The sequence below is a fragment of the Bison bison genome, unplaced genomic scaffold, assembly GCF_000754665.1.
Source record: "Bison bison bison isolate TAMUID 2011002044 unplaced genomic scaffold, Bison_UMD1.0 scf7180017864201, whole genome shotgun sequence".
NCBI lineage: Eukaryota > Metazoa > Chordata > Mammalia > Artiodactyla > Bovidae > Bison > Bison bison.
In genome coordinates this window covers 388,105-413,577 of record NW_011494773.1, presented here as the reverse complement: position 1 = coordinate 413,577, position 25,473 = coordinate 388,105, and the positions used below count along the sequence as shown (strand labels likewise).

The 25,473-nt window shown below is 39.2% G+C and overlaps 1 protein-coding gene across 10 annotated transcripts in view; it reads right to left on the bottom strand.

Moving 5' to 3' along the window:
- Window positions 1-25,473, bottom strand: part of TTLL5 (tubulin tyrosine ligase-like family, member 5) — a 317,321-nt gene that overhangs the window by 23,615 nt on the left and 268,233 nt on the right. The window contains exon 34 of one of the 10 annotated variants that reach the window (XM_010844362.1): window positions 3,041-3,830. The exons of the other annotated variants lie outside the window; for them this stretch is intronic. Within the exon in view, the coding sequence (XP_010842664.1) occupies window positions 3,823-3,830 (8 nt within the window). The 3' untranslated portion in view covers window positions 3,041-3,822. Of the gene's footprint in view, window positions 1-3,040; window positions 3,831-25,473 lie in introns of those variants that run through there. 10 annotated transcript variants of the gene reach the window in all.

Below are 25,473 nucleotides of genomic sequence, written 5' to 3'. Positions count from 1 at the left end.
AAAAAAATTAAAAAAATAAGAATTTCAGCTAACTGACACTTTACATTTCACCCCTCTGGGGGCTGTGTAGGTGTAAGCGAGTAGCTACATTCTGGAAATGATTAGTGCCTAAGGTACGGGCACATACGCCCCTGTAGTTTGCTACTGGGTCAATCTTAGAAGATTTGTATTTAAATCTGACTTCCTTGGTGGCTCAGATGGTAAAACGTCTGCCTGCAATGCGGGAGACCTGGGTTTGATTCCTGGGTGGGAAAGATCCCCTGGAGAAGAAAATGGCAACCCACTCCAGTATTCTTGCCTGGAAAATTCCATGGACAGAGGAGCCTGCTAGGAGCTAGGAGCTACAGTCCATGGGGTCGCAAACAGTCGGACACGACTGAGTGACTTCACTTTATCTTTCTTAAATTAATTTTTTAATTGAAGGATAATTGCTTTACAGAATCTTGTTGTTTTCTGTCAAACCTCAACATGAATCAGCCATAGGTATACATACATCCCCTCCCTTTTAAATCTCCTTCCCCTCTCCCTCCCCATCCCAGCCCTCTAGGTTGATACAGAGCCCCTGTTCAAATTTCCTGAGACATACAGCAAATTCCTATTGGCTATCTATTTTACATACTGTAATTAAATCTCATCTGTTTAGAGTTAACAAGTAGTGGATTTAATATCTTAAACCTATTAAAGATAGGTACTCTACTGTATGTCTGTTCTATTCCCCATATGGTTTTCTGGGTGAAGGAAAGAACATAGCCCTTGAACACCAGGAAAAAGCTGGTTGAAGCTGGTGAAGTTTCATGAAGTCTTTTCTCTTCCTCTCAAGAAGTCCAATGGACAGAAAGAAGGATAGAAATAGTTACTAAAATGTTCCAAATTTACAAAATGTGAACACTGTATAGTTGATCTAACATTGTCCAGAGACTTATTTGGTGAATGTTACATTTTATAATAGTAACAGAAACTGACCATTTGTCCCAAATTCACTTACTGAATACCTGCTAAGTGCCCAGCACTATGAAAAGTATTGGTGATATAGAGGTGAATGATATAATTTTTAATTCTCAGGTTTACAATCTAGTGATAGAAGTCAATGAGTAAAATAAAATAACATATTTTAGAAAATTCCATTACAGAGGAAGGCAAAGGGTATTACAGGAGTTGATGGTTAGAGGAGGAAGTGGGTCCTGTGGTCAGGGAAGGACTCTGGAAGAGATGACAAGATCTGGGAGTGGAAGCGTGGCTGCAGTTAGCCAAGGTGAGACTGGGTTTCTGCAAAGAGGAAACAGCTTGTGCAATGGCACAGAAGTGTGCAGCAAATAGTTTAGAATGACTGGAATTTACAGGTACGTGTTGGGAGAGTAGTGGAAAACATGGATAGAGAAGAGAGTAGACCACAAAGGGCTTTGGCTACCCACTGAAGGATTCTGCACTTGTAGGAAAGCTTTTGAAAAACTTTTAGTGGGGAAGTATCATAATTATAATTGTTTTTAAAAGACCACTAAGAACAGTGCGGAGGATAAAAGCAGAATGGGGTTGAGGGCAAAGAGACCTGTATGGAAAACACCACAGTAATTCAAACAAAAAGTGATACATTAAGTCTGAGAAAATGAATGAGATTAGACATAAGATCTGAGAGGTATTTAAAGGGAAAAGTATAATAATTGATAACCAGTGGGATGTGTGGGTTGATGGGAGTAGCTGGAATGGTTCTTGGGTTTCTGGCTTCATTTAATGAAGGTAAATAGGGAGGGGCCATAAGGGGAGTGTGGCCAAGAAGATGATGAGCACAGTTTTGGATGTGGTGGGTCTGCGATGACTGTGAGACAATCAGGAGAGAAATGTAGAGGTATCTGGGATACAGACATCCAGAGAGAAGTTTGGGCTGGAGAAGGGCTGCGACATACATGCTTTATGCATATGGCATTTCCAGAATTATGCACTGCACAACTCATCTGTGAGGCCATACATGAAGGCCCTGGCTAGAGGTACAGGTTTGGAACTGTCAAATGGAGGTCAGCCAAAATTACGGGAAAGAACTAAGGCCCACATCCAGGTGGTGGATGGTAAGCTCAGGCTGAGCACAAGATTCCTGGAGTACCACCGTGCTACCTCACCACCAACCAATCAGAAGAAAGTCATATACCCTGCAGCTCTCATCCCAAACTTTGCCAATAAAAACTTTCCCCCCAAACCATAGGCGTTTTGAGCATAAGCCACCCATTCTCCTTGCTTGGCCCTGTAATAAACCTCCCTCAAAGGCAGGATTCTAAAGAATGAAAATCCACAAGTAAGCAAAGGATAAAGAGCTTTATAAAAGTGACTAAGAAGTTTTCAGAGAGATGAGAAAGAGGAAAGCCAACATTATCTAAAACTCATTAAAGATGAACACTTTAAAGATGTGGCTATTTCTTCAAACTGAATGATTAAGTAAACCATTCTTATTCATTCCTTACAAGGTTTATTATTAGTTTTTTTTTTTTGTTTTGAATGATGTTAGTATTGTCTGGCTATAGTTGATCTTAGTCAGACCTTATTTCAGTCCCAGGTGAATAATTTTATATCAGGTGAAGTCACTACTTTCTTAAGTTACTAAAACTACTGCTTTGCTTGATCCTATTTTCACATTTCTCCTTCATATATCTTCCATTTCACCCTTGATCCAGTTATTCCTTGAATTTTGGGTTTCATGTTTTATTTACATTAATACATCTTAATACATCTAACCTACTGAACATCATAGCTTGGCCTGGCCTACCTTAAACATGCTCAGAACATTTACATTAGCCTGCAATCAGGCAAAATCGGTGAAAACAAAGCCTGTTTTGGAATATAGTATTGAATATCTTGGGGCTTCCCTGGTGGCTTAGTGGTAAAGAATCCACCTGCCAATGCAGGAGATGCGGGTTCGATCTCTGGGTCAGGAAGATCCTCTGAAGAAGGAAATGACAACCCACTCCAGTATTCTTGAGAGGTAAATCCCATGGACAGAGGAGCCTGTTGGGCTACAGTCCATGGGGTCACAAAAGAGTTGGACATGACTTAGCAACAACAATATCTCATGTAATTTGTTGACTAACTGTACTTAAAGTACAGTACAACAGACTGTTTGTCTAGGTTCAGAATGGTTGGAAGTATACCAGCTGTCGATCCGCATGATCACCTGACTGACTGGGAGCTGTGTTCAGTGCCGAGCATCACGAGAGAGGATAATACCTAGCCTAGGAAAATACCAAAATTCAAAATTTAAAGTATGGTTTCTACCAAATGTGTATTGCTTTCAGACCATCGTAAAAGGAAAAAACTGTGAGTTCCATGATCTAAAGTTGGGGACCATCTATGTATATTAACATTTGTCAAAATATGAATTTGTATTTTGCTTCACTCTGAAGTTGTTTTTCCTTGTGTATATATTTAGTCTGAATCAAGGTTGGGAATCTTGTGTTTCACTTTGTTACTCCTTACATGTACAACTTACTAGCGTGTTGAACGTAATTATTCATAGAAAGTTCCCATCACACACTCGAAGGCCACATTAGAATGCTAAACATCTCAAAGGTAGAAAGAGAAAACAGCAGTTCCAGAAAACGTTTTCAAAACTCTATTTACAAGCCTGTGTTTCTTTGAGTAATTGCTTTGGCCCTTAAGTTCAGTTTTTAAAACTAGAAGTCACCTTGCCACATGTGAAATTGTTTTTCCTTTTCCCATGAATAAGATTTGAAAGTTGAAAAGTTATTTTATTGAGGTTTTTAAGCATAACATGTTACAGATTATATAGACTTGAAGCATTTTGGAGTTGAACTTCATTTTTCAGTGTCAAGATAGTAATCAGCATCCTAGGAAAAAACAACTTCAGGTCAGATAAATTTGAGAAAAGCTGGGAAAAAAAAAACAAACAAGTTTCTTTACTGAAAGATTCCTCACAGCCTTTAAACAGACTAATACATATTATGCCTCTTTAAGAAATGGCATAGAATAAATGGCATTTCTCAAATTTGTTTGACTGTGACGACCTGCATTTTGCAGAGCACACGCTAGGAGACATTGCCCTAATTCCACAGACGGGGGCTTTGAGCCTGACGAGGTTTAGTGACTTGCTCAAGATCACACAAATAGTAGCCAAGGTGAGATGACAGCTAGTTCCTTTGATTTTTAAATTGGGTCCTCTTCCTATATTGTACCACACTGCTGGTGTGCACCGCACTTTTCCTCCTAAACACTTCCTGGAGAGCACAGCACAGAACTGATACCGCTGATCCACAGACATTCTGACTTCAGAATGCCCTCAGAGATGCCCTCCTGCTCTAGCCATGACAGGATGATTTCTTGGGGAGCCTGTCAGCTGCTCTGTGGCCGTGAAATAAACTCTAGAGGCGGGGAGGGTGTTCTGGGAGGAGGAGCTCCCTGGGATGCTTTAGGATGCTTAGAAGAAAAGTGGATTTATGCCGGGGATAATTCCTGGAACAGATGTGAAACCAAATACTTCATATCACAATCCTGCCCCCACCCTTTCTGAAAGGGAAATGAAATAGCAGGATTAACCTGCTCTTCATCAGATCGTGCTTTGTTTCTTTCAAAAAAAATCCCATGACCGGGGCAGATTCCATTTCCTGCTACTCCCCTTCCGACTGCAGTGAGGGGAGAACCCGGGAGGGGTGGAGAGGCTTTCCTTAGGCTCTGCAGGCACCAGGAGCACGAGGGTGGGGGTTAGAGAGGCACGCATGACAGCAATGGCTGGGTAAGGCCCAGCACCAGCTCTTACCCCCACAAAACCCAGCTGGATTTCTCCTTCCAGAAGCCATCAGGAAGCATTCTTTTGCAAATGTAATAAACATCTTACAATGCTGATAAACTCACCAGTTTGAGAAGAGGGAGAAATTAGAATTAGCTTAATTCTAGGGCTCTGTGAAAAAAGGACATATAGACTGAAAAGTGACTCATTTTTTCCCCCCCTTTTGGTCGTAAAGACTCAGGTCAGTTCTGTGCAGTTCAGTCGCTCAGTCGTGTCTGACTCTTTGCAACCCCGTGGACTGCAGCACGCCAGGCCTCCCTGTCCATCACGAACTCCTGGACTCAAGGTTTGTGAAAGAGATAGACAAACTTTAAAATAAACTATAATGTCTTGACCAGGGAATGACACAGCAAAACAGGAATAAAGCAGATAATACACACACACACACACACACGTACGTATATAATCATCACAAAGCCAGTTGTTCCATGCTTAAAGTGATTTGGAACTCAAGTATCATAAACTCTTCTGTAAGAACCAAGAGACTGGCGGCTTCTCACTGTTTACACTTCTCACTGATAGGCTGCTCCCTCTCGTGACCCCAGCACTGAGGCCAGGACCATAGGCGAGTCAGCGGCAGCTACCTTCTCTCAGACCAGGCTTGACTGCAAGTGGTATCTGCCCACAGAAGATCTCTGGTGCCCCATGGCAATGAACATCAAGAGCATCCCCGCAAGCCAGAGGGCTGGGTCACTTGAGGTGTCTCTAAGAATCACCTTTCAAAGCCAAAACCACTTGCTCAATCATATCACAAGTGGGCAACAGGACAGTGTGAAGGGAGGGGTGCCTGCGGACGGCAGAATTAAAGGGATTAACAATGGGGGAGAAGCAATTGGTGGCACGGCTAGCCCCATTCTCAGCTGCTCTGTCTTGGATTTGGAGCATGAGGTGAAGCTTAAGGCTCTGAAACTATAATCAGGGTCCTCCTTGCTCCGTGCTGACTAAGGCAACGGAAATACCCGACACCTTTCCAAACGGGGAAAAAGCAAGTGAGGCCAGGCCAGAGACAGCTGTTGTCCCCAGGCACACCACCTTCCTCGGAAGCCTGAAAACGAGGAGACAAAGCTAAGCCCGGGCATCTTTCTCCCTAGGACCTCAAGAGCACACCTAGGGCAAGGAAGGCAGCCAATTAATTGCTGAATTAATGAACACGAATAAATACTTTGTGTACAAGGTTTAATTAAAGAATTTTGTTAAATTCTTTAGTAAGAAGTCAATACAATTTGACTGCTTACACTGAAGGCTTTTTGTTCTGTTTTTTACTTTTTAGGTATCAACTACTAACTTTTTAAAGGTCTGAGATCTATTTCACATACTAATAAAATTCACCCATTTAAAGTGTATCTCAGGGTGTAGTGTAACCATCACCCCACCTACTTTTAGCATATTTTTATTATTCAAAAACAACCACCCCGAAAAACAAAACCCTATGACTACTGGCAGTCATTCCTCAGTCCCCCTTCCCCTATTCTAGTCCAGGGACCTACTGATCTACTTTCTGTCTCTACAGACTTGTTCCAGACATTGCACATCATAGAATCTACAGTATGTAGTCCTTTACTTAGCATTACATTTTCCAGGTTCACCCATGTGGTAGGCATGTCCCAGGACTTCATTCTTTTTATGGCTGAGTAATGTTCCATTGCACACACACCACCCTGTTTACTCATTCATTATCTGATAGACGTTCAGGTTGTTCCTACATGTTGGTTACTGAGTAAGGCTGCTATGGACACTCAGGTACAGATTTTATATAAACATACATTTTCATTTCTCCTGGATATATATTAATACTTAGGAGGAGAACTGCTGGGTCACGTGGTAACGCTGTGCTTAACTGTTTGAGGAATCAAGAAACTATTCCCAAAGCAGTTGTGTTTTACATTCCCACTAGCAAGACTCTAGGGTTCTAATTTCTCCGTATCCTCACCAACACTTATTACCTGACTTTTTATTGGGTGTGAAGTGGTCTCTTTTTGTAGTTTTGACTTGCACTTCTCTAATGACTAACCATGCATCTTTTCATGTGCTTATTGGCCATTTGTAAAAATTCAAATTCATTGTTCAGTTTAAAGATTGGGTTATCTGTCTTTTTATTGTTGAGATCTAAGAGATCCATATGTAATCTGAATAGAGTTTACTTGCCAGATATATGATCTACAAATGCTTTCTTCCATTCTGTGGGCTCTTTTCACTTTCTTTATGGTGTCTTTCGAAGCATATATATTTTTTCACCTTCATTCAATTCTTTTTTTTTCAAATTGAAGTATAGTTGATTTATAATATTACGTTAGTTTCAAGTGTACAGCACAGCGATTTGTTATTTCCATAGACTATACTCTATTAAAAGTTATTACAAAATAATAGCTCTAATTTCCTGTGTTGAAAAATATACCCTTGTTGCTTATCTAGTTTATACATACTAGTTTGTATCTCTTAATCCCAAACCACTATCTGGCCCCTCCCCCTCTGTCTCTCCACTGGAACCACTAGCTTATTTTCTATATCTGTGATTCTGTTTAGCTTTGCTATATACATTTGCTTATTTTTAGATTCCACATATAAGTGATATCATATGGTATTGATCTTTTTCTGTCTGACTTATTCCACTCAGCATAATATTCTCTAGGTCCATCCACATTGCTGCAAGTGACAGGATTTCATTATTTTTATGACTAATATATATATACATATGACTTTATGATTATGAGTCACAAATCATATGATTTATGAGATAAATCTCATATGATTATGATATTATATTCTTATAATCTCATATGATTGTGGAAATATAAATTATGAGTATATTTATATACATATTATGGCATATATATTTATGACTGAGTAATACACACACACACACTCTACAGCTTCTTTATCCACTCATTTGTTGATGAAAAATTGGGTTGTTTCCATATCTTGGCTACTTTAAATAGTGCTGCTATGAACGGTGGGCTGCTTGTATCTTTTCCAATTAGTGTTTTCAGTTTTTATGGATATATACCCAGGAGTAGAATTGCTGGATCATATGGTATTTCTATTTTTAGATTTTGAGGCATCTCCATACTGTTTTCCATAGTGGCTACAGCAAACTATATTCCCACCAGCAAGTGTATGAGGGGTTCCCTTTTCTCCTCATCCTCGCCAACATTTATTATTAGTGTTCTCTTTGATGACACCCATTTTGACAGGTGTGATGTGATATCTCTTTGTTATTTTTATTTGTATTTCTTTATAATTAGCAATATTTAGATCTTTATATGTGCCTGTGGACCATCTGTATGTCTTTGGAAAAATGTTTATTCAAATCCTCTGCCCATTTTTTCTTTTAATTGGGCTATTTGTCTTTTTGGTTGTATGGATTGTTTATATATTTTGGATATTAACCACTTCTTGGTCATAACATTTGCAAGTATCTTCTCCTATTCACTAAGTTGTCTTTTCATTTTGTCAATGGTTCCCTTTGCTATGCAAAAGCTTTTAAGTTTAATTAGGTTCCATTTATTTATTTGTGCATTTCTTTCTTTATCCTTAGGGGACAACAGATCCAAAAAATACTACATGATTTATGTCAAACAGTATTCTGCCTATGTATTCTTCTAGGAGTCCTATGGTTTCCAGTCTTACATTTAGGTCTTTAATTTTGAGTTGACTTTTGAATAGTGAGGAAATATCCTAATCTCACTGTTTTACATGTACTTGTCCAGTTTTCCCAGGACTTACTGAAGGGATAATCTTTTCTCCACTGTATATTCTTGTCTCCTTGGTTGTAGATTAATGACCATAGGTGCATGGGTTTATTTTTGGGCTCTCTATTCTGTTCCATCGATTTGTGCCAGTACCATGCTGTTTTGATTACTGTGGCTTTGCAAGTATAGTCTGAAGTCTGGAAGGACAATACCTCCAACTTCGTTCTTTTCTCTCAAGATTGCTTCAGCAATTCAGGCTCTTCTATGGCTCCATATAAATTTTAGGGATTATTTAGTTTATTAGTTCTTTGAAAAATGTCATGGGTAATTTGCTAGGGATTTCATTAAATCTGTAGATTTCTGTGAGTAGTATGGCCTTTTAACAATATTAATTCTTCCAACCCAAGAGCAATGGATATCTTTCCATCTCTTTGTATCACCTTCAATTTCCTTCATCAATGTTTTATAGTGTTAAGAGTAGGTCTTTCACTTCCTTGGTTAAGTTTATTTCTGTTCTTTTTGATGCAATTTTAAATGGGATTTTTTAAACTTTTCTCCTTCTAATAGTTATTAGTATATTAGAAAAAAACAGAATTATGTATATTATTTTATATCCTGCAATTTTTACTGAATTCATATATTAGTTCTAATAGTTTTTTGGGTGGAGACTTTAGGGTTTATATATAAAAGCACGTCATCTGCAAATAGTGACAGTTTTACTCCTTCCCTGTCAAATTTAGATGACTTTTCTTTCTTTCTCTTGTCTGACTGCTGTGGCTAGGATTTCCAATACTATGATAAACAGAAGTGACAAGAATTGTATCACACTGATTGATTTGCAACTGTTGAACCATCCTTGTGTGCCTGAAATAAATATAGCTTGATCATGTTGTACGATCATTTTTATATACTGTTGGATTTGATTTGTTAATATTTTGTTGAGGTTTTTGCATCTATATCCATCAAAGATATTGACCTGTAATTTTCTTTTCTTTTTTTAAATGTCTTTGTCTGGTTTTGGTATCAAGGTAATGTGGCTTAGTAGAATGAATTTGGGGATGGTCTGTCCTCTTCAATTTTTTGGAATTGTTTAAGAAGAATAGGTATTAGCTCTTCTTTATGTGTTTGGTGGAATTTTATTGTGAAGTCATCCAGTTCTAGACTTTTATTTGCCAGGAGGTTTTTTTTTTTTTTAATTAATAATTCAATACCACTACTAGTAACTGTTCAAACTGACCATTTCTTCTTGATTCAGTCTTGACATGTTCTTTGTTTCTAGAAACTTGTCATTTCTTCTGAGTTGTCCAATTGTTGCCACATAACTGTTCATAGTATTCTCTTATGATTTTTTGTATCTCTGTGGTATCAGTTATTTCTCCTCATTTCTTATTTTATTTGGATCCTCTTTTCTTGGTGAACCTGGCTAATGGAGTATCAGTTTCATTTATCTTTTTTAAAAATCAGTTCATGATTTCATTGTTTTCCATTGCTTCTGTTTTTTTGGTCTCTATTTTACTTATTTCCTTTCTGATCTTTATTATTTCCTTTCTTCTGCTGACTTTGGGACTTGTTTGTTCTTCTTTTTCTAATTCCTTTAGGTGGTGGGTTAGATTGTTTATTTGAGATTTTTCTTATTTATTGAGGAAGGTCTGTATCACTATAAACTTCCCTCTTAGAACTGCTTTTGCTGTATCCATAGATTTTGGAGTGTTGTGTTTCCAGTTTCATTTGTCTTGAGGTAAATTCTGATTTCTTCTTTGATTTCCTCATTGACCCATTGGTTTTTTTAGTAGCATGTTGTTTTGTCTCCATGTTTGTTCTTTTCCCATTTTTCTTTCTGCAATTGGTTTCTTGTTTTATAACACTGTGGTCAGAAAAAAATGCTTGATATAACTTCTGTGTTCTTAAATTTGCTGAGACTTGTTTTGTGGCCCAGCGTGTGACCTATCCTGGAGAATGCTCCATGCGCACTTGAAAAGAATGTGTATTCTGCTGTTTTTGATATAATGTCCTGTACATATTTATTTAGTCCAGTTGGTCTGTTGTATCATTTAAGACCACTATTACCTTACTGATTTTCAGTCTGGATGATCTGTTCATCGATAAAAGTGGGGTATTAAAGTTCCTTAATATTGTACTATTTGTTAAGTATCTGCTTTACATATTGAAGTAAGTACTCCTGAACTGGGTGCATATATATTAATGAGTATAATATCCTCCTGAAGCATATAAACTTTTCTTTAAGTGAGACAGGGGTCATTAATAACCTCTCTCACAGTAGTTAAGAGCAAGGGCTTAGAAGTCAAATCTCGGCTCAAAGCCTAGATTTGTCATCAGTCAGTTATGTGAACTTGGCTGTTTCCTAGTGTCTACACCTTAATTTTCTCTGTTAAGTGAAGAAGAAATTGCTAACCCACTCATAAACACCATGGCAAGCTTTCTCTATAGTTTCTCTGCTCAACCCTGGGCATGTAAGGGTGAATAGCACAGTCCTTGTCCCCAAGGAACTCAGAGTCTAGTGAGAAAGACAAACACTAAGAGGAGATCACAAAGGAACTGTAACAAATGCTACAAAGGAGAAGCTATACAGTTGCTGTAAAAGGGGGACATGCCCTAATCAGAGAGACCAGAGAAAAGAAATTCACCTGAGGGTAAGGAAAGAACATTCAGGTGGAACAGAATCCTCAAAGGCTCTGTGGACTGAGGAAGTGTGGGGAGTTCAGAGAAGACCAGGATGGTTAGTGAGGAGAAAGCATGTGAGAAAGGTGGTGTAGGGGCTAAGAATGGAAGGTAGGCAGGTCATGTAAGACTTTTTATCCTGTTTTGTTTTGATCCCAAGAACAGTGGTAAGCTTTGTGTTTTTTTTGAAGGGCTTCAGGTAGTACGTGTATGTGTATGTCAGAAACAGTTTGCATCTTGAAATGCTCACAATGATGTGAGAATGGAAAGGAGGAAGAAGAGAGATGGCAAGGGTGGATGGACTAAGAAAGCAGTACAGTAGATCCAAGTGAGAATGTTTGGTGACTTGACTTTGAATCCTTGCACGTGGGGAAATCTAACCCATGTTTCAAGCTAGGGAGTTAAGTCAATGATTATGAGTTTTGGGGTTATTCTGAGAACACTATCCAAAAGACACAAACGCAGCACACCTGATATTCTGTATACAATTTCAGGGGATTCACAGATCAACTGAAGTTATAACCATGGCTTGTACTTGGGTCATACGCCCCAAATTAGACAAGAAAGCTTTATAAACCCTTTGAATGTATCACGACCCCTTTGTTTTACTTCTACTTCTTTCCTGAAGGACATGCCCTGTTTGTCAGACCTCCTTTCCCTGTCCTCTTACCTCCCTACCCTTACATCAAATGTCCCAGGAGGATCACAGGAGATGAGTCAGTTTTCCTAGTTCCAGGAATAGAAGATGCCTGATGACTCTTACCTTGTTAAACAAGAAACAGTCTTTGTTTCTTTCATCCGCTAGATCCTTGGGTAGGTAATGGCCTTAGAACTACTTATACCTGAAACCTGTGATGCTGATGGTGTTCCTAGATTCAGGCCAGGCTTGAAGAGAACTATGGATTCCTCAAGAATAGCAAAAGATCAGATCTCTAGATTGAAGAATAACACTCACTTAACCCATATATTGCCAATGTCAATTTAGAAGGACATCAGCATGGCTTAGTGGTAAAGAATCTGCCTGCCAAGCAGGAGATGCGGGTTCAACTCCTGGGTCAGGAAAAGCCCCTGGAGAAGGAAATGGCAATCCACTCCAGTATTCTTGCTTAGGAAATCCCATGAACAGAAGAGCCTGATGGGCTTCAGTCCACAGAACTGCAAAAAGTTGGATACAACTCAGTGGTTAAACAGCAGCAGTAGCAACAATCATTTGTAAGAATCCTGTAACCCAGAATTATTTAGAGTGGAGTCCCAGATTGGTACCAGTTTTGAGAACTCTTTGTTACTAGGTTACAATGAGATAAGTTTAGAAATTGAAAGTGGGCAGTTAAAACCTTTATAGCAAATTGTCACAGCAATTTTATGTCTGATGAATCTGTTGATAATAAATTTGAGCATATCTGTTATATGATTTCTTATTTATCCAGTAAATTTTTTTGTGTATGTATTTTATTAAAGTAACAGTCCATGTAGGACTTAAAAAGGAAAATAACTAGTTCTTAACCACCAAGGATTTGAAAAGAAATGCTATACTCAATGGAAAGTTCCCTAGTTATTGCTTTAACAATGTGAAAGATATAACATGGGAATTTTACTCATGAATACAGAGGACTAGAAATGAGCCTGAATGGACTCAGAGGCACTAAAACCTGAGTTTTACTTCTAAATTTTTGCTATAGTAATGCATGTTCACTCCCCTCCTCTGCAGGAATGAAAGACATTCCCCACCTGCACTGCTACCCTCAGCCCTTTCTGGCGACGGCCCCATTACTCAAGGTTACATTCTTGTCCCAGGCAGCCCATGTCCAAGGACAGGTTGGCAGAGAGGAAGTATGTAAACTGTGCCCTAGCCCCCCCACCATGACTCACAAATCTGAAAGGTCATTTCAGTTCTATAGCATCCTTGGGGGCCAGCTGAGGCCTCCTTTGTCACTGCATCACAGTGTACTTTCTCCCACTGTCCAATCCTGCTTCTTTCCATTCCCTTCCCTTCTATAGGTGCTGATCCCAAGGGCACTCCTTAATAAACTTCCTGCACGCTAATGTACATCTTAAAGAGTTTGCTTTCTAAGGAATCTAACTTTTTAAATATTATTTAACAGTAATATGACTTCAAGGATCATAATGAAGCCACGTGCCTTGAATGGTGACACCACAGTAAGAACTACCATTTATTAAGAGCCTATCATGTACCAAACACTACGAGGTGCACTGTATACAGACTCTATAGTTTTCTGTAATGTGGAGTAAAATACTCATAACATAAAATGAGATTGGATCAATAATCAAAAACCTCTCAACAAACAAAAGTCCAGGACCAGGTAGCTTCACTGAGTCTATGAAACAAGAACACCAATCCTTCAGAATTCTTCCAAAAAACAGAAGAGGAACACTTCCAAACTCACTTTACAAGGGTAGCAATACTTCAATACCAAAGCCACATAAGGATGCCACAGAAAACAAAAATCATAGGCCTGACGAACAGATGAAAAAACGGTCCTCAACAAAATATTAGCAAACAGAATCCAATAATATATAAAAAGGATCATACACCATGATCAAGTGGAATTTACTTCAGGAATGCAAGGATAGTTTAACACTCACAAATCAGTGTCTATATCACACTTAAAAAATGAAGGATAAAAATGATACAACCATTGCAACTGATGCAGAAAGAGCATTTAGCAAAACTAGCATCCATCCAACTTAAAAACTCTCAATAAAGTGACTACAGAGGGAATATACCTCAGTATAATAAAGGCTATAGCAGGAGACTCCAGTTTGATTCCTGGGTTGGGAAGATCTGCTGGAGAAGGGATAGGCTACCCACTCCAGTATTCTTGGGCTTCCCTGTAGCTCAGATGATAAAGAATCTGCCTGCAATGTAGAAAACCTGGGTTTGATCCCTGGGTCAGGAAGATCCTCTGGAGAAGGGAATGGCAACCCACTCCAGTATTCTTGCCAGAAGAATCCCCATGGACCGAGGAGCCTGGTGGGCTACAGTCCATGGGATGGCAAAGAGTCGGACATGACTGAGCAACTAACACTACTATGCCAAGCCCATGTTAATATCATACTAATATCATACTCAATAGTGAAAAGCAAAAAAATAATGACAGCTTTTCCTCTAAAATCAGGAACAAGACAAAGATGTTCACTTTTATGTGATACAATACCATCCCTGCCAGAAGAGTTAGACAAGAAAAAAATAAAAGCCATCCAAATCAAAAAGCAAGAATGAAACCATCACAGTTTGCAGATGACATATTGTATATCAGTCAGTTCAGTTGCTCAGTCGTGTCCGACTCTTTGCGACCCCATGAACCGCAGCATGCCAGGCCTCCCTGTCCAACACCATCTCCCGGAGTTCACCCAGACTCACATCCATCAAGTCGGTGATGCCATCCAGCCATCTCATCCTCTGTTGTCCCCTTCTCCTCCTGCCCCCAATCCCTCCTAGCATCAGAGTCTTTTCCAATGAGTCATCTCTTCACATGAGGTGGCCAAAGTACTGGAGTTTCAGCTTTAGCATCATTTCTTCCAAAGAAATCCCAGGGCTGATCTCCTTCAGAATGGACTGGTTAGATCTCCTTGCACTCCAAGGGACTCGCAAGAGTCTTCTCCAGCACCACAGTTCAAAAGCATCAATTCTTTGGCGCTTAGCTTTCTTCACAGTCCAACTCTCACATCCATACATGATCACTGGAAAAACCATAGCCTTGACTAGACAGACCTTTGTTGGCAAAGTAATGTCTCTGCTTTTGAATATGCTATCTAAGTTGGTCATAACTTTCCTTCTAAGGAGTAAGCGTCTTTTAATTTCATGGCTGCAGTCACCATCTGCAGTGATTTTGGAGCCCCCAAAAATAAAGTATATAGAGAACCCCAAAGATTTCACCAAAAACTATTAGAACAAATGAATTCCATAAAATTTAAGGATACAAAATCAGCATACAAAAATCAGCTGAATTACTATACACTAACAATGAACCAACAGAAAGAGAAATTAAGAAAACAATCCAATTTATAACTGCATCAAAAAGAATAAACTACATAGGAATAAGCCAAGAAAATGAAAGACCTGTACAATGAAAGCTATAACATGTTGATGAAAGAAACTGAAGAAGACATAAATGAATGGAGAGAGATTCTGTGCATGGACTGAAAGAATTAATACTGTTAAAATGCTCATATTACCCAAAGCAGTCTTTGCAACCCAATGGACTACAGCACACCAGGCTTCCCTGTCCTTCACTATCTCCCAGAGTTAGCTCAAACTCATGTCCATTGAGTCAGTAATACCATCCAACCATCTCATCCTCCTGTCGCTCCCTTCTCTTCCTGCCTTCAATATTTCCCAGTATCACAATCTTTTCCAGTGAGTCAGCTCTTCACATCAGATGGCCAAAGTATTGAAGTTTCAGCTTCAACATCAGTCCTTTCAATGACTATTCAGTGTTGATTTCCTTAAGGATTGAGTGGTTTGATATCCTTGCTGTCAAAGGGACTCTCAAGAGTCTTCTGCAGCACCACAGTTCAAAAGCATCAATTCTTTGGCACTCAGCCTCCTTTATGGTCCAACTCTCACATCCATACATGACTACTGGAAAAACCATAGCTTTGATTATACGGACCTCTGTCAGCAAAGTGATGTCTCTGCTTTTTAATACACAATCTACATTTGTCATAGCTTTCCTTCCAAATAGCAAGCACCTTTTAATTTCATGGCTGCAGTCATCGTCCCCAGTGATTTTGGAGCCCAAGAAAATAAACTCTGTCACTATTTCCACCTTTCCCCATCTATTTGCCATGAAGTGACATCAATCTTGGAGATGATTTTTTGGATTTGACACCAAAGGCAACAAAAGCAAAAATAAACAAGTAAGACTACATTAAACTAAAAAACTTCCACACAGCAAAAGAAATAATCAACAAAATGAAGGCAACTTATGGAGTGGGAGAAAATATTTGTATGTCATATATCTGATAAGCAGTTAATATCCAAAACTTTCATATACATATATATATATATAACCTCATACCACTCAATAGCAGTAAAATGAAACAATCTAGTTAAAAATGGGCAGATAATCTGAAAAGACACCTTTTAAAAATTTTTATTTATTTATTTTTTGGAGGCTAATTACTTTACAATATTGTACTGGTTTTGCTATACATTGACTTGAATCTGCCATGAGTGTATATGTGTTCCCCATCCTGAACCCCCTCCTACCTCCCTCCCCATCCCCTCCCTCTGGGTCATCCCAGTGCACCAGCCCCAAGCACCCTGTATCATGCATCGAACCTGGACTGGCGATCCGTTTCACATATGATGATATACATGTTTCAATGCCATTCTCCCAAACCATCCCACCCTTGCCCTCTCCCACAGAGTCCAAAAGACTGTTCTATACATCTGTGTCTCTTTTGCTGTCTCCCATACAGGGTTATCGTTACCATCTTTCTAAATTCCATATATATGCGTTAGTGTACTATATTGGTGTTTTCTGGCTTACTTCACTCTGTATAAAAGGCTCCAGTTTCATCCACCTCATTAGAACAGATTCAAATGTATTCTTTTTAATGGCTGAGTAATATTCCATTGTGTGTATATACCACAGCTTTCTTAGCCATTCATCTGTTGATGGACATCTAGGTTGCTTTCATGTCCTGGCTATTATAAACAGTGCTGCGATGAACATTGGGGTACACGTGTCTCTTTCAGTTCTGATTTCCTTGGTGTGTATGCCCAGCAGTGGGTTTGCTGGGTCATATGGCAGTTCTATTTCCAGTTTTTTAAGGAATCTCCATACTGTTCTCCATAGTGGCTGTACTAGTTTGCATTCCCACCAACAGTGTAAGAGGGTTCCCTTTTCTCCACACCCTCTCCAGCATTTATTGCTTGTAGACTTTTGGATAGCAGCCATTCTGACTGGCGTGAAATGGTACCTCATTGTGGTTTTGATTTGCATTTCTCTAATATTGAGTGATGTTGAGCATTTTTTCATGTATTTGTTAGCCATCTGCATGTCTTCTTTGGAGAAATGTCTGTTTAGTTCTTTGGCCCATTTTTTGATTGGGTCGTTTATTTTTCTGGAATTGAGCTGCAGGAGTTGCTTGTATATTTTGTATATTAGTTGTTTGTCAGTTGCTTCATTTGCTATTATTTTCTCCCATTCTGAAGGCTGTCTTTTCACCTCGCTTATAGTTTTCTTTGTTGTGCAAAAGCTTTTAATTTTAATTAGGTCCCATTTGTTTATTTTTGCTTTTATTTCCAATATTCTGGGAGGTGGGTCATAGAGGATCCTGCTGTGACTTATGTTAGAGAGTGTTTTGCCTATGTCTTCCTCTAGGAGTTTTATAGTTTCTGGTCTTAATGTTTAGATCTTTAATCCATTTTGAGTTTATTTTTGTGTATGGTGTTAGAAAGTGTTCTAGTTTCATTTTTTTACAAGTGGTTGACCAGTTTTCCCAGCACCACTTGTTAAAGAGATTGTCTTTTCTCTGTTGTATATTCTTGCCTCCTTTGTCGAAGATAAGGTGACCATAAGTGTGTGGGTTTATCTCTGGGCTTTCTATTTTGTTCCATTGATCTATATTTCTGTCTTTGTGCCAGTACCATACTGTCTGGATGACTGTGGCTCTGTAGTAGAGCCTGAAGTCAGGCAGGTTGATTCCTCCAGTTCCATTCTTCTTTCTCAAGATTGCTTTGGCTATTCGAGGTTTTCTGTATTTCCATACAAATTGTGAAATTATTTGATCTAGTTCTGTGAAAAATACCATCGGTAGCTTGATAGGGATTGCATTGAATGAATCTATAGATTGCTTTGGGTAGTATACTCATTTTCACTATATTGATTCTTCCAATCCATGACCACGGTATATTTCTCCATCTATTTGTGTCCTCTTTGATTTCTTTTGCCAGTGTTTTATAGTTTTCTATATATAGGTCTTTTGTTTCTTTAGGTAGATATATTCCTAAGTATTTTATTCTTTTCGTTGCAATGGTGAATGGAATTGTTTCCTTAATTTCTCTTTCTGTTTTCTCACTGTTAGTATATAGGAATGCAAGGGATTTCTGTGTGTTGATTTTATATTCTGCAACTTTACTATATTCATTAATTAGCTCTAATAATTTTCTGGTGGAGTCTTCAGGGTTTTCTGATAAACACTTTTTCCAAAGGATATATACAAATGGACAATAGCTATCTGAGAAAATGTGGAACATCACTAATCACCAGAAAAAAGCTGGCAACCATACTTTCTGTCTCTGTGAATTTGACAACTCTAGGTCTCACACATAAGTGGAATGATACAGTATTTGTCATTTTCTGACTGGCTTAATTAACTCAGCATAATGTCCTCAAGGTTCATTCACGCTGCAATGCAGAAATTCTTTCCTTCTTAAGCCTTAAATAATAACATTTCATTGTATATGTATAACTACATTTTGTTTATCTGTGATCCATTGATAGACACCTGGGTTGTTTCTACCCTGTAGCTATTGGGAATAATGCTGCTATGAATATGGGCATACAAACACATGTTCAAGACTCTGCCTTCAGTTCTTTTGGGTATATACACAAAAGCAAAACTGCTGAATTATACGGTCATTCTGTTTTTAATTTTTTAAGGAAGCACCATATGAGGCTGCACCATTTTACATTCTCACCAATGGTATACACAAGATTTCCATTTCTCTAATTTCCTTGCCAAAACTAGTTATTTTCTATATATATTTTTGTAAATAGTTGCCATCCTAATGAGTATAAGGTAATATCTCATTATGATTTTGCTTTGTATTTCCTTTATGATTAGTGATCTTGAGCATATTTTCATGTGCTTATTGGCCCTTTGCATATCTCCCTTGGAGAAATGCCTATTTCCAGTCCTTTGCTCCTTTATAAATCATGTTGATTAGTTTTTGTTGTTGACACAATCTGTAATCTTTCCATCAATCCTGCAAGATAGATTTTTTTTTTTTTTTTTTGGTCACATGGGCATGTGGGTCCTTAGTGCCCCAACCAGGGATCGAACCTGTCCCCCATGCAGTGGAAGCATGGAGTCCTCACCAGTGGACCACCGGGGAATTCCTAAGGTTGATGCTTTTTTGCTCAAAGTACAGATGAAAAAACTGATTCAAAGAGGTTATGTGATTTAGCCCATGGTTGCCAAGTGGGAAGTGGCAGAGCCCAGAAAGGTCACTCTAACTTCAGAGTTATGCTCTTTTCAGTTTACATTGGAATTCTTACAAAAGTTAGGTATTATTGTTGATGATGCCAGTGATATTGGCATATGGCACTGAACTTGAAGGAAGAGGAAGCAGGGAACATAAGAGGTAATAAGGGCTGAGAGAACTTTAAGTTTTGGTTTTGAGAATACTATATAAATATAAATAAAAACTGTAACATATGACTTGAGAACCATAATGACAAATTTTAAAATATAATCAATACTAAGCAGAGCACTAATATTATAGTATCCAATGTCAGGTATTATACAATTTAAGAGGAGCCTAAAGAATTCATGGAGAACTTCCCTGGTGGTCCAGTGGTTAAGAATTCACCTACCAATGCAAGAAACATGGGTTCGATCCTGGTCTGGAAGATCCCACATGATGTGGGGCAACTGAGCTCATGCACCACAACTGCTGAGTCTGCATGCTCTAGAGCATGTGCTTTGCAACGAGAGAAAGCTACTGCAATGAGAAGCCTGCACACTGCAACTACAGAGTACCCAGCTCATGCATCAAAGAAGACCCAGAGCAGCCAAATTAAAAAAAAAAAAAAAGAATTCATGGAGAGTCCAGAAGAGAATAAAAAAGACACTTCAGTGTTGAGAAGCAAAACCTGATCTATGTGATAAAGTTAAAGAGCTCCAATTAGTTAGTACAGAAGGAAAAAAAGCTGAAGGATAATATTTTTGAAAAACTATACCTCATTTTAATTGTTATAAAGAGATCCTTGATGTGTCTAAAACAGAACATCTTTATCCTGAATTCTGCACTGTAATTGAATATGGCAACGTTATGAATGTGTATGAGGTTGTTATCTGAAAAGTAATGATTAGTCATTCTTTATTTTGTAGGAAGTAGTTTTAAAATACTGCAAGAAATAGGTTAAAACACTAGGTAATTTATAAGGTAGGTGATTTTAGTTTTGAAGACTATTTAATAGTAAAATGCTTTATTTATAAAATTTTCATTGTAATCTTCTGAGATTAGGCATTTTACTTTATTTTTTTTTTTTAGGCATTTTACTTTAAAGTGAGGAGAATAAAGGGCATAAACTATTTTCCAGAAGAATTTTATGTGTGTTAAGTATTTTTTTTTCTTAAGGGCTGATACTACAAGGTAATGCATTTTGGATATTGCTAGAAGTTTAAGAAATTTACAGAACATAATCCTGCCCTCAAGGATTTCTGGTCCTACTGAAAGAGGCAATTTGCTCCAGAAGTAAGTAATGATAAAAGATGACAAAGTACTTGAAGCATTGAACTTTGTGGTATAAAATATAAGTGCTCTAGGGATTTTAAAAAATGGCAAGATAAATTTAATTACATGAATAAGCATTATTGGAGGGGAAAAAACTTAACTGGATCCTTAAAGGATAAGAAACATTTGTACAGGTGAATAGGTACTCCAGATGTTGGCAAAAGAATACACACAGACAGAAACATGAAATTCCACTCATTCATCTATTCAATCTGAATTTTTTAAGTCCCTACTGCTGGCTGGTCATTGTGCTAAGCCTTGGGGTTTCAGCATCAAATCACAGCTGATCCTTGCCTTCCAGGGAATTATAGTCCAATGGGGGAACCAGTCAAGTGATCCCTGAGGATATTAGAATGTTGCAAGTGTCATATTCTAGTAGAGGTAATCACAGGGTTCCACTCAAGCATAGTCAGAAAGCATCTAAATCAGATCGGGCATGCAAAAGGGCAAGAGGAGGTGGATGGTGCACAAGCAGAGGGAACTACATACAAATAAAGGCACAGAGAAGAAATATGCCGTATGATGGGGTGAGAATATCACTTAGCCTCCACAGTGCTCACAAAATGTTACCTGCACCACCTGTTTTCCAAAGCATACAGAGGCATCTTCAACCAGCAATGTGGAAGACCAGGTGTCTGGACTTTAGCCTAAGAGTACAACTAGCTCTTACTAAGCAATCAATATTGTAAGAAGTTGTATTTTCAGATTGTCTGTGGCATATGCTATCCATCCAGTCCTCTAAATAACCAATCCTTTACACTTGGACTTTGTCGGACCACAAAGAAACTTAGATTATATTAGTTCTGTCCTTCACAAGACTGTCTTCGTTGACATGCACTGAAATACTTTGCCTTTGTTGTTGGTCACGCCAAGCAGTGTGACCTACTTCTGTTGTGTTAGGGTGCTGAGGGCACTATCATTCATTCAGGGGCGCTCAGTGTCCTCTGTGTAAAGTAGGAAAACACAGGTTTTGGAGTAAGAGCTAGGAAGAAGCTTAATTTCCCCCCAGGGTATTTCTCCCTTTTTGGTAATGAGAATTATATACTTTTATTCATCACACTTCCCATTTTGTCCTGGTTGTTAGGAGATTCAGAACCAGATTCAGCCTCAGTTATAGTAATTTTACTTGGTCTGATATTTGAAAAATTTGAAATATATACTTCTTGGCCTTGATTTTCTCTTTATATTTTATTATTTTATTGCACATGGTATTATATTTTTTAAGACTCTGCTAGAGATGAGACGTCTATGCTGTATCTGCCTAGCTACAATCTCAGCTGACGAAAATTGCCAGCCGTGCATAGACAGGAAACTTTTTAATCACATAATCAGGCTAACACTAGAAGCAGCCTGACATCTGAAAGGCAGCAGCTACCTAACTTTAGTTCTGCACACCAGTGACACTTTGCTAGATGAGTGAATGGAAAATATTCTGATTCTGTCTTTTAAAGCTGAACGCAGCAAGTGGGGAGAGAAAGAATCACACAGAGAGGTCGAGCCACAAGTAAGGGTCACGAGCTGTTCACCCGAGAACAATGAAAGCTAGTTGCTGAGGAGACAATAGATGACCTGGTCATAGGGATGGCCTAACAGACTCATCATTTAGCCACCATAGCTGCTAACTGTCCCAGATAAGGCTGCAGGTTTTCATGAGGTCTGACTTTTGAGACTGTCTCTCCCCTGAGCTTATGTACAATAACTTTCTGCTGCTGCTAAGTCGCTTCAGTTGTGTCTGACTCTGTGCGACCCCATACACAGCAGCCCACCAGGCTCCCCCGTCCCTGGGATTCTCCAGGCAAGAACACTGGAGTGGGTTGTCATTTCCTTCTCTGAATAACTCTCTGTACCAGAGGTAAACTGAGGGCCTCTCTCACCTCGATAATCAAAAGGCTACTGTAGACAACCTAAATCCTCGGCATGAAAAGAGGAGGGTAAGGATAGGTACCAGGAATAATGGCGATTTGCAGTGGAGAACAGTAGAAAGGATGAGTAAATAGAAAATACAAGGCCTGAGAGAAGTCACATTTCTAGAAATTGCATATTTTAATGTCTGCAGATTAACTATGAATGATTCATTATTTACTGAGATTTGAAGCTCAGCCATAAAAAATTAAAAAATAACTCATCAAATGTCTTGTCACATATCTTAATTTCCCTGGGAAGCAAACCAGAAGTGAATGGCAGGGAGGAAAGTCACTTTTTAATCCAACTGATCCAAAAAAAGAAAAAGAGTGATTCTTCTGCCCAACAACAGAAGCCACCAACAAACAGGCAACACTGAAACAGCAGCTTCTACCCAGCTGACTTTCTCCTTCACACCCTGACAACCAGGTTGGATTTCTCAGGTATACCCCATTTTATACTGGGGACACGTGCTATGTTTTATTGATGAAGCTGAAGGGACATTCCACACATTCAAGCTGCTCCCCTTTGGTATCACATAACCAGTTAACCTGGGTATAGGTTTCAAGAGAAGAGGGCTCGCTGATACTTACAGAAGCCCCAAATGGACATACTGCATGTCCAAAAGGTGCGATCAGAGAACTGTAAGAGACCATTGCTTTACTAGTGATGATCTTCATTCTGGGGACTTAAGAGAATCTGAGTCTTTTGCCTTATAATCCTAACTTGAAAGAATACAGAATAAATATAAATGTGAATCATGCCCACAGGGCAATATAGTTCAACTCACCATTCTCCACACCTTGCGTTACCTACCTACACACTCTTTGGGACCCAGTTCAAATTCTACAGGTAGGGCAAGCAGAGCTGTAAATATTTCCACGGGCAAAACTTGCTTTTTCCAAAGACAGGCATGGCTTAGCATGCCGTTTTCTTTCTTTAGAACATTTAGGAGCAATTATGTCCTAAGGATAAAAGGATGGCAGAGCAAAGGTATGTGCCTATAACAAGCATCTCATTGAATCCAGAAGCATGGTGTGTGGGTTCACTGGAGGAATAACCACGGAGTATAGATTGATGACTTATAGCGATAAAGTATAAAGGCTCCCAGGGTAAGGTAACTTTATGCTGGTTGCCTGCCCAATTCAGGACTGCAAGAATAAACAGGATCTTTTTCCACCCAAAGTGAATGGATACCACACAGGACAGCACAAACCTGCTACAAGATGCAATGGTAGGTAGAGCTCTAACAGTCCAGGGTGCCAGGCAAATTTTTTCCAGAAGGTGATTGTGCTTCCTTAATACAAATGTAAGTTGAGAAAGGAGCCACCGCACTTCTCTCCTCTGTTTATAACAAAGTAGTAATTGTTAACAATTGAAGAATCATCGCTCCTCTCTTGGGACTTTGCCAGCTCAGCAAGAGACAATATCCATTTTCAGATGTTATCTCAGTAGTCCATTTCTTAATCCCTTTCAGAAGCAGAGTTCCCTGATTTTCTTTAAGGCAAATGAACCCCCTTTGGGTGGGTTCTTAGAAGCACCCCCCCACCATTTCCCCTTAAACTGAAAGACGGGCTGTTTCCTACCCCCTATTTCCACCCAGGTTGTTCAGCTATGCCTGAGTTTTGTTGCTGAATGTAGAAAGAGTTACTACATGAAATGAAAGAGGCCTCGGGACAGGAAAGCATGAAATTTCAATGGCTGGCAGCCAGGCGATGTTGCCATGTAGAGGGACCCACGTCCTTCTTGTGTGGCTGCAGCCAGATTGAGACTAGAAAACACCTACTGTTCAAACATCACTTGTGCAATACAGCCTGTAATGAAGTACTAAGACCAGTTGCTTAGAACTGGGTGATACAAACCTAATTGATTCAGATTTTTTCCTGGTTCCTTGTACAACAAATCAAAGCTATTCTTCCTATTGATGTCTGTTCTAAGAAAGTACATGTTGGGTATGGTGTGCTGAAGTCAGCACGGTTAAGGGGCGGGTATGAAGAAGGCCTGGCAGGATGAAGTTGATTTTGGTCGTAGGTCCCAGACAGGGGGTCATGTCCGCCATCCAGGGGCAAACGTCAGTGTACTCAGAAGACAGAGGGTGAGGGGAAAGGCTAGGCCAGAGCCTTATTTGGAGTTTCCTTGGGAAAGGTGAGGCGGGGCAGGGTAAACAGCTTAAAATGGGCTAGTTTAAATAATTCTGGAGGGCTTTGGGCTATAGGGGTGGTATCTACTTGCTTGGTCCCTGGTCCCAGAGTGACTTAGGGCAAGGGAAATTTTGACTTGCCATGGAAGAATTAGATAAGGAGGTAGTCGGGGATATAAACTTGGGATTGGCTGGTTTGTATATGAAAGGCACATATGTGGGCAAGTTGTCATTATCTTTAGGCACTAGCTTGCCTGGCAGGGGCAGTCTGTAAGGTCCCCAAATGCCAAAGCATCAAGAAAATAGAGTTGACATAATTGACTCTGAGATGAATGGATGCAAGTTGACAATAAAGAATCTACGAAGACACAGAACAGTGCATGTTTTTAAATATGCCACTTGCCTGGGGCAGCATATTGAGGATCTTAAACTGTCTTGAGTCCCCAGTATCCTTCAGCACATCTTTCTCATTTTTTGATAAGAACTGGTATTTTTTCAGTCTTATATAACATGCTATGCAAACACGTATCAAAATCCTTGAATTTAACTTGACTGCCTCTCTAAACCCATATATGGAGAGCTGGTGATGATCTTCCTTCATGACTGTGGCTAAAGGGACCTCTGCCCAAGCAGTGATTCTGTCTACACTGCATTTAAATGGGAATAAAGCACATGTCTGGGTGATGGGCTGTGGACTCCTGGGGTTCTGCCTCCTTACTTTGTAAACTACCTAACTCCTCTGCTCAAGGAGAGGCAGCCCACTGCCATCTGCTGCGCTGGCGGC